This window comes from Hoplias malabaricus, chromosome 5 (assembly GCF_029633855.1).
Source record: "Hoplias malabaricus isolate fHopMal1 chromosome 5, fHopMal1.hap1, whole genome shotgun sequence".
NCBI lineage: Eukaryota > Metazoa > Chordata > Actinopteri > Characiformes > Erythrinidae > Hoplias > Hoplias malabaricus.
The window spans coordinates 11,771,867-11,782,062 of NC_089804.1; the positions used below are offsets into that span (position 1 = coordinate 11,771,867).

The 10,196-nt window shown below is 39.0% G+C and overlaps 1 protein-coding gene across 1 annotated transcript; it reads right to left on the reverse strand.

Moving 5' to 3' along the window:
* Nucleotides 1-1,456: 1,456 nt before the first annotated feature.
* Nucleotides 1,457-9,563, reverse strand: LOC136696980 (specifically androgen-regulated gene protein). The gene is made up of 4 exons (XM_066671815.1): nucleotides 9,474-9,563; nucleotides 5,193-5,338; nucleotides 3,777-3,954; nucleotides 1,457-3,667 (listed from the first exon to the last, which is right to left on the reverse strand). The coding sequence occupies exons 2-4, from the start codon at nucleotides 5,295-5,297 to the stop codon at nucleotides 1,908-1,910; spliced, it is 2,043 nt and encodes a 680-aa protein (XP_066527912.1). The 5' UTR covers nucleotides 5,298-5,338; nucleotides 9,474-9,563; the 3' UTR covers nucleotides 1,457-1,907.
* Nucleotides 9,564-10,196: the final 633 nt, after the last annotated feature.

Sequence of the window (10,196 nt, forward strand, 5' to 3'; positions counted from 1 at the left end):
GGCCTAAGCCAGAAGGTGTGTCATCTTGATGATCCTCAGATCATGTAAAAGCAAAACAGGTCAAGTCTCAAATGCATTCTAAAACTGTGAATTACACAGTAAGGGGTAATATTTCAGGCGCCTGAACCTAAAACCATGAAGGCCTGGTGTCTTGAATCAGGTTTGACTGGTTTCTGCAGGATTAGATTAGGATCTGCTGAAGCTATGAGAAGAACCCTCAGTATGCCAGCCTCGTGTTGACATGAGAAACATGGGCTGGACAACAAGATGGAGGCTGTGCGTCAGAGCAGAATGAAGACTTGATGACTCAAGGCTTTACTGTAGCCACACCTCATTCCCCACCTATGCTGGTATTCGCAAAGGAATCTGCGTAACCGAGACGACCTCAGATCAGAATACTTCTGTGTTTATAATCAAGGTTCACAAAAAAAACAATAATAAAGAAATATCTTCGACCATCATTCCTACTCCTAAGATGATTTGGGAATCTACACCACAGACATTGTTGTGTATAAACTGTTGTGGATGTCTGAATGGCTCCGGTTTCCTCCCACAGTCCAAAAACACACGTTGCAGGTGGATTGGCGACTCGAAAGTGTCCGTAGGTGTGAGTGTGTGAGTGAATGTGTGTGTGTCTGTGTTGCCCTGTGAAGGACTGGCGTCCCCTCCAGGATGTATTCCCGCCTTGCGCCCGATGATTCCAGGTAGGCTCTGGACCCCCCACGACCCTAAATTGGATAAGCGGTTACAGATAATGGATGGATGGATGGATGGATGTCTGAATGAGGAATTTATGAATCCCAGTGCATTTTACTACAGGAAAAATTCAAAACAAAGCCAGACGTTTTTTTAGAGAGACAACTGCATTTGGTGAATTTAAGCAAACCATGGAACAACTACCTTACTATCGTCCCTACCATAAAACAAAAGTTCTGAACCATGAATTATGGATTCCGTCTAGGGCTGCACCAAGCACCAGTTCATTTACCCAAAGGTAAACACACACACCAAATGTCTACTAAACAAAAACTGAAAACAGAACCAGAAATTACAACACTCCGTTTTCCTTTTTTCCATTCAGTATTAAAAACATCCACACAAAGAAAAGGTACAATGCCCAAGAACATCTCCAGAATAGGTCTGAGAGAACTTCCAACAATATGCCGGCTCAGTGCGCTAGCAGGCTAACCCTGTCCATAACCACAGTTCATTTGGAATCCATGGCCTTAAAAGATCAAAGGTTCCCTGCTGTCTTACATATTGGAATCTGTTGCATTCATTACACTGAATGGTGTAATATTTTTAGTAAATTCACCACGTAACCCGCTGTTTTTCTATGTACAGTTTCTTTCAGTTTTCAGCCCAGGCACCTTCTAAATTTCAGTTTTGTTCAAGAATTTTCATTTTGTTTCATCAAATTAACAACACTGATCCATGGATATAAAACAGAGGGCCATTTATTCTTTAATTATATACTTTGTGTAGTTCTATTTACAGATTGCAACTATACAAAGCAAGCACAGAAGCTATATTCGAAACAGTTACTTAACAGAAACTTTTTTCAGTGAATTTATTGGAAAGAAAAACTCAGGACGTACTTTATAAGCCAGAAATATTAATTACAGAATGTATGCCTACAGCTTTAGAAATTTGGTTATAATTGTCATAATTTGCACTGATCCTTACTAAATAGTTAATATATGTACAGTTAATAAAAGCTTCATTTAAGTGGGAATTTCCAGTAAGCAAGTTCATTTTCCAAGTTCGTTTTAGTGCATGTTGCACATGTGCAAACACACACACACACACACCTATATGTACTTTCATGTCAGAGCAAGAATATTTCCGTGTCCTGGCATATAAGTATAATGTGAACACATGGGTCCATTCGGGAAACAGACTGAACCTCAGTCTCTAATCAGTCCTAATTTCCTCAAGGCCTGTTTACGATCTTCCCCATTCTTACTGTGTGGTGAGAATACCACACTGATCATGCCATGAGACCGTGGAAGCTTCTGAGAGTCTGAGTTTGGCTGAACTGGTGGTGGAATGGGGGAGGATCCTAAAGACCTCCTGATATCTAATTCTCTGCTTGGACCAGGAGACAGCTGGTCAATATCGAGGTCCTTCTGGCTTCCAGCAGAAGCAGGTCGTGGCCGGCTCCTTCGTAATTGTCCAGGGGATAGCTCTACTGTGCTCTTGTTTTGGTTTATTAAGGGGGAGGAATGGTCAGCGTTGATGCTTTTAAGATCCGCTCCTGTCCGCTCCATCTGCATTGATTTGATCTCAGAGATCTTTAGACTCTGCCCCCTCTGGATCAACAGACTTTCTCTTTGCCCAATATTTGAAGGTTCAAGTAAAGGCAAATCTTTCCTACCGTGTGCCTCCCCTACCGCATGTCGGTCTTCCAGCACAGACTTAACCTGGGCTGGATCTCCTATAGGTGGCACTGCACATGTGTTTGAGTTATAAGGATGTGGTGGAGGGATTCTGCACGGTGGACTGGAGCTGAGGTTAGTGCTGGAGTCAATCTCATCAGTCTTCAGCAAACCCAATTTCTTCAAGGCCTCCATGTGCACCTTCTGTGAGCTCATACGGTCACTTGATGGAACAAGAGAATGACCAGGCCAAGAATCTCTGTGGCTTTTAAGAACAATGTTAGGAGGGAGTTTCTTGGGTTTGGGTGCCACAGCTGGTGGGTTTTTAAGCTCGGCGTATTCTGCTACTGCGATCGTTCGGCCATCTGTACACGAAACAGAAGGGTCTGAAACATTTGCGCCTGGTTGCTGTACTGCCACTTCTGGTGATAACCCTGGGACTCTTTTCAGTGAGGCCTTTTTACGGATCTTGTCCAGTTCACTGGGAGACAACCCTCTGTCAGACTGAGTTACTGTGCTTTGTGGCTTTTCATCCTCAACTTGCCTTTCAAAACCTGGTGGAGGGTTAATATTTAAGCCTTCTAGAGACTGTGGTGTCTGTATTTGGATGGAAGTCTGGGGCTGATGTTGAGGTTGAGTTTGTTCATTTTGTTGGGCTTGAGGTTGCACTATTGGTTGGGTTTGAATTGGTGTTTGAGGTAGTGGCTGGACTTGTATCTGAGTTTGTGCTTTGGGTTGTGCTTGGGCATGTGGCTGAGTGTGTAAGTGGACCTGGGATTGTGGTTGTTGCTCAACCTGTTCCTGAGGCTGTGTTTTAGGTTGGGCTTGGGGTTGTGTCTGGGGCTGGGTCCAACCCTGTTCTGGTAATTGTGTTTGCATTGGAGGAGGGAGTACTGGTTCATCCATGAAGTCTGAAGGAGGAGGAATCAGCTCCATTAACATCTCAGTTGAAGCATTCATATGCTTCTGATCTGGCATGGGATCTCTTCTTGGCTTAGGCGGGCTGTGTTTAGATTTAGAGTCATTAGTAGAGAGAGCCTTAACAGGAGGCTCAGGTATGAATGAAGGTGGCATGTCAGCTTGAATAGCCGGTGGATGGTGGGAGTTTGAAGCAGAGTCAACTGTTTCTTTAAATAATGGAACTTGCTGTCCAGGGGTGCTGACCTCTGCAGCTTTCTTTGCATTTTTTGCACTGCCATTGGCTAGAATGAGTGGAGATGGCACAAGTAGACTGTGTGTTTTATGGTCTTTTCCTAAAACTTGGTTGGAATCTTCATTGAATGGTACTTCTAAAAAATAAATAAATAAATCTCAGCTCCAAAATATTGGGGGAAAACAAAAATGAATGTAAAAAAATCTGAAACTTGAATGTAAAAATCCAGCACTGCTGGTACTCACCCTCCATTTTGTTCTGGCTAACAGTGGCCATCTTGGTTGATGTCCTGTAACTTAAGCCGTCTGGTTCATCATTGGAAATGCCACTGTCATCTTCCGTTTCCAGTGATTCAATTGTTTCCTCTAGGAACATGAGGCATGCACGTTCCTCAGCTGAAAGGTGCTCCATACTGTCCTCACTCTAATTTATAACAAGAATAAAGCAATAGAAACAGCACATACTTAGTCCTTCTCATTTATTTGTGAAAGTATTTTATTTTCTTACCTTGTCTAACTGCTCCATACTGATCAGGGCTACACTGGGTCCAGAGTCAACCCAGAAAACATTTTTAACAGCACTGGTTTGTGCATTTTAAGCATTTTAATAGGAAAAATGAGATTCTATAAAATTAGATATTTTATAAAATGCCTGTATCGTTGTATAGATAAAATAATATATAATGAATGTATTTCCTATGATGCTATGTGCAGCAGTTGATCACTGTACGTACTACAACATGGCCTAGAAATTCAGCATGAAACATCTTGCCTTTTCTATTAGACCCATGCTTAATTCAAACTTAAAAAGCCTTTCTGGTTTTCAAACGAGAAGATTATATTTAATAAGTGCTTTCTAAATTTCCATCTTCCTTATTGAAGAGAGACCTAAATTAATATATAGGCATTTGTTTTTTCTGCCGCTAGCTGTATAATATACTATCTTTAAGACCCCAGGGAAATCAGTGCAGAGAAATAAGCCTGAAGTTTGCCTTTCTCACCTTCCTGATGGAATGATAAACCAACACATTAATTATAACAACACATCTCAACTCACCTTCACCATGCAAAAGGCTGATTGAGCCAAATCTGAATGTTTTATGTTGTCAAACGATTAAGAGGTCTTAGGTTTAATCCCCAGCAAATACCTGTTAGTGTTGTGGTCTGTGCACAGTGTTCAATTTCCCCAGGGCACTGTGTGTGCAGTTACAGCACAAACACAACAAGTGTCAAGTTACTGACAACGGAATCACAAGCTTGATTATAACATTTGATAACATTTTACTATGTGGGTTGTGTAAATAAGTGTTTCAAAGGCATCTTGTACACCTAAATGAATGGAATGGTCTTTCTCAGAAATCTCAAAAGTAGCCACTTGAATGTGATTTCACCTGAAACCACTGCCCGTCTCATCCAACTGGCTGATGGAATAATTATTTTTATGAGTTCAAATTCCCATGTGATACCCATTTCAATACCATATATGATACAATAAAGTCTTTAAAATATAGATCATACACCAGGCAATTGTGTCCATAATTTCATTTGATTTAAGTTTCATTTAGTTGAAGTTTTACAGGGAGAAGACTTATTAACTTCTGCAACTCTTCAGGAAATGGTGCACATTTCAGAACAACGCTACGTATAACTGTAGGTACTCACAAAGTCAGTGTTTATGCTGACCATGCTGTCACAGCTCCCTGCACTGTTCATGCTGACCAAGGGTTCTGTGCTGATACTGCATGGCCAGGTGTCATTCGCTGGCATTGCACATGAGCAGAGACGATGGCTACACCTCCAGGCCTTATCTGGTGGGGCGAAAAGTAGGCAAAGGTGAATACAAGTGTGATTTTGATTGCAACAGAATGAACAGATTTAAATGTTTAGCTTTGTTAGCAGGGCATGCTTGCCCACAGGGTTCTGACCAGCTGGTTTAGTCAATAATTTGTTTACCACTGTAAGCATTTTAGTCTGTGCATTGAAATCTATTTCTTTCTATTTTAAACTCGGTTTAATGAGTCACAATTGATGGTTCATTTTATTGTTTTACTTTAATTTAGTAGATAACAGAAAATGTGCTAGGGTGATAACATTCCTAAGGCTCTAGTGATTGCAAGATTGTTTTCATGGCTGCATTGAGGGCTAAATTTTAACAAAATGAGTCAGACTCCATAGGACACCTTAGTAGCCATGAATATGGCCTCAGGGCACCTTTGACTGAAACCAATTACAGCACATACTGTATATATACACACCAAGTTTCTGGAAAGTTGGGATTACTCATTTATTAAGTTAGTAAAAATAAACAATAAAAACAGCAACCTGTGATTTGTTCATTCTCTTGAACATTTGTTCATTTACACTTAACTTTTTAATGTGTGTGTGTGTGTGTGTGTGTGTGTGTATGTATATATATATATATATATATATATATATATATATATATATATATATATATATATATTTTCGATGCATCGAACACATTCAAAAAGGTCAGGACAGGGGCAAATAAAAGTGAATATTGTTCTGAAACGTTCAACTATAAACAGATGAGTGTAAAAGTAGCATCTACCAAAGGCTCAGTGTTTAGGAAATACACAGTGCTGTGTAGAGCAAGGCTAGAAACAACTCATGAATGTGTAATCTTCGAGTCTTCATGTGGTCCTACATGAGAAACGGCTATGCTACTCTTAAAAATACAGGCACATGAAAATGCAACCTGAAACTCTATTACGCAAGGAGAAAAGAAAACACCAATTCTATGCAGAAAGCTGCCAAGATTTCTGGGCCTTAGCTCCTTTTAGATGGTTGAGAAAGACAATAGAAACATGTGCTGTGGTTAGATGAGTCTACATTTCTGCTTGTTTTTGGGAAATTTAATTGTCAAGCCCTCTGCGCCAAAGACAAAAAGGTCATCCAGACAGCAACAGATGTAAGAGCAGCTGTCATGTTCTGTGAATTCCATATGAGTGAAGGTACCACTAAAATGAAGATGTTTATTGATATTTTAGGGAGACACACGACACGCAAACAAGACCAGGCATCATTTGGCAGTTTTTCCGCAGATTTGCAGACACAGTATGAGTGTTCTGCAGTTCAGATCAGTCTCCTATGGTGCATCATGAAAGACAACAGTGACCATGGACTATTGAGCCTCTGAAGACTTGCATCAAGCAAAATGGGGAAAAAAAAGGCAAGAAAGATGAAGACACAGCTCCAACCAACACGTTGGTTTCACTGGATGTCTAGAAATTTTCATTGCACGCACACTTAGAGAGCACTGCAACCCAGTCATGCTGCAAACCACCATTCAACCACATGGAAATATTACACATTTCTCACGGATATTTACAACATGGAATGACAACAAGTTGTCAATAAGCCATCAAAGTTCAGTTAGCCCTGCTACCTTCCTTCATAAATAATAAGATAAAGAGTAGCGAGAAAACAGTACAAGAGACCCATAACATATGAATCATTATAATCTTCAGCTCATATTCAGACCATTGAAACAGCTGAAGTAGTGGGAGGATAGCTCAGAGATGCACAACACCCGGCAATAATAAATGGCAATCATTGTTCATGTGGGGAAGTTTTCTAGTTGTTCAGCATACCAAAGCTTCACATCTTGCCTCATTAAACTGCTAATTACAAGAACACACACGTTTCACTGGGTGTATGGAAGATACAATGAGGCCAGGAGAGTCCTCCCCTAAACCTGAAGAGCAAGTAAACAGCCAGTAAATAGAGCCTGAGATTCTATCTGCACTCATCCACTCTTGACCTTATTTCAATAGCTAGGAAAAAAACTCCTCAGAACATGATGAATGAAGAAAACTAGGAGCGCACATTTTCAGTAGCTAGCATACAGAGCAGGTTGCTATATATGGGGGCGCCAATCCTTCACAGGGCAACACAGACACACACACGCATTCACTCACACACTCACACCTACGGACACTTGAGTCGCCAATCCACCTACCAACGTGTGTTTTTGGACTGTGGGAGGAAACTGGAGCACCCGGAGGAAACCCACGCAGACACAGGAAGAACACACCAACTACTACTAATAATAATAATAATAATAATACTAACATAATAATAATTTAGCATTTTAATTATTAATATTATTAAGGTCTAATACTAATAACGATAATAATAATAAAATAACAATAATAATTTTTATAATAATAATAATAATAAAATAATAACAATTATTATTATTATTATTGTTATTGTTGGTGTTAGCAACAACACTAACAGCACAGGCCCAGTATTTAAAATTTAGACAGAGCCTCAATGTTTGTATTTTGTGGGAATTTATTACACAATTTAAGTATCTGATAATTACATTAGGAGGTGACAGATTGCAACTTCATTGAGGGCACTCCCTCTAATGTGACATTCCGATTATAATAGTCCATAACTTTAGGTAGTTATCTGCACAAATGGTTGTTTAACATGCGCCAACACATCGGCCATTCCTGCCTGGCAACTGTGAGTAAGACTGGTTTCCTTGTCAAAGGCTAAGTCCATTCTTGGATTAATTTTTATGTCATAGATGTCAAACTAGAAGAATTCTAAGAATGAAGGCTCAGTCTATGCACACAGAACTTGCCCTTAGGAAAGATACAGTTTAACGCTGTGAGAGGCAAACAGAATGTGAGGTATGTGTCCTCTGATATCAAGGGCAGCCATCAAGGCTGGACAATCATTTACAGTAAACACACATGCACACATATGTACACAAAAAACAAACACACACACACTTACGTCATGGTGAAGTAATAAATAGTGTTTTATCCGGGACTGAATAACTGCTTTACATGAAGCACAATACAAAGCAGCCAGTCAGATCGGAGGTCATTTACAGTCTTACAGTCTTAAAAGAAACCTATCTATACCCCTACACTTCTTAATAATAAAGTGCATCAGCACAGTCTTTCTAAATAATGGATTTATTAAGCTTTATACCCCCCCCCCAAAAAAAAAAAAAAATAAATAAATAAATAAAAAGCTGTGGTAAAACCCTCCCACACTTCCCCTCCTTTCTATCACTCATTAACTCAATTTTGGCAGAACACCTAATAGACATAGATCCACATACAGACATTCACCTCTCTGTAACCAAGCAAGAAAAACAACAATGGCAATAATGGTGATCAGACAAGTGTGAATTTTCCAAAAACATTCACTAATCCTACCTTCACTGATAGGTTTGTTTACGTGTAGACTCTATATGATCTACTGTGGCTCCTAATGACCAAAATGTTCTTTAAATAAAACAGACTTTATATAACATTGCTGTCTAAAAAGAATTGCTGAGATTTTTAGCAGATATTTCAAGAATACATTATTATTTTAATACATAAAAACACAAGGTGGAGACAATTAAGCCCTAGTCAATATTTAACAAGGCACAAAGTCAACATTAAAGAAATACGTCATTTCTGTTAGTTTTTTAGGGCTAAGTTCGATTATTTAATTAATTGTTATGACATACAAGTCATTGTATTTGGACATAAAGTCATAATTTGAGTTACTAAATTAATATTTAAAAAAATACATTTACAGACAGTGTTTCAGAACGACTGTGTTTTTGTAACTGTAACGACTTCAGGCCGCAGTGGACAAGTGCTCACAGGGCGGGACTGGGACTGGCATCGTGTATAAAACCACAGCCCTTTCAAACCTGTTCGGCGGTTGTCTGTACTTTTTCAGACTAGTTTTTAAGAGCAAAATAGAGAATGACGTCTTCAGTCCCCCTGTGAAGATAACACTACTCCAACCTTAACCTCTGCTGCTAAATATCTTAAGCCTGAGGCGTCAGAACTGCTGCAGGTTTTAAAGCGGAACGAGAAAAAGAAATAAAATTAAGATAATATTCGAGCTACACGTTTTCTGTCAGTGAGAAACAATTCTAAAATAGAGGCAAATGCTTACCTGATAATGATACAAAACCACGAAATATCGCCCCTTTCTGAAATCACTACACTCCCGCCTGGACTCACCTGAGAACTACAACACTTTCACCTGCCTCACGCACCAGTAGCCGCGCTCCAGCCAATCAGAAGCCAAGCAGCCTCCAAAGCTGAAGCTGATTGGTGGACGCTATGAATATAATATATTTTTAAACGATGGTATAATATGCATTTAATTTGTCTAATAAGCTTATTAGGTTTTTTTTTTCAAAAAATAAAAATGGTACAAGACTAAGTCAATCTTCTTACATTCTGACATTGTGCTATATTTAAACCCAACATGTGCACATTTAAACAAAACAAAAAACTAACAAAAAGATATATTGTTTTATTGTAATCTATTATAAATATTTTCTATTTATAACGTTTATATATATATATATATATATATATATATATATATATATATATATATATATATATATATATAATTATTTAATACTTATTTAATATAAAATTCAGAAGGTGTTTCTTTACCATTTGCTAGCGCTCCAATCAGGTTGTGCTCTGGAACTGTTTTTCTTCTCAAACATCCCGTTCCACCTGAAAAAAAGATGCTGAGATTCTGAACATAAACAAACCGGAGAGAACTGCGTTACCCCACACTTGTAGACCTCCCCTTTAAAGGAACACTAGATAAGATGTTGTTATCTGGGGCTGTTGTAAATCACTTTAACAGCAATGT

Bases quoted from the DNA above. Each gene is read 5' to 3' on its own strand.
- LOC136696980 (XM_066671815.1), bottom strand. From the start codon at position 5,297: ATGCCAGCGAATGACACCTGGCCATGCAGTATCAGCACAGAACCCTTG. The intron at 3,955-5,192 runs GTGAGTACCTAC...GTTATAAATTAG, and splicing joins TCAGCATAAACACTGACTTT to AGTGAGGACAGTATGGAGCA. The intron at 3,668-3,776 runs GTGAGTACCAGC...TTTATTTTTTAG, and splicing joins TAGCCAGAACAAAATGGAGG to AAGTACCATTCAATGAAGAT.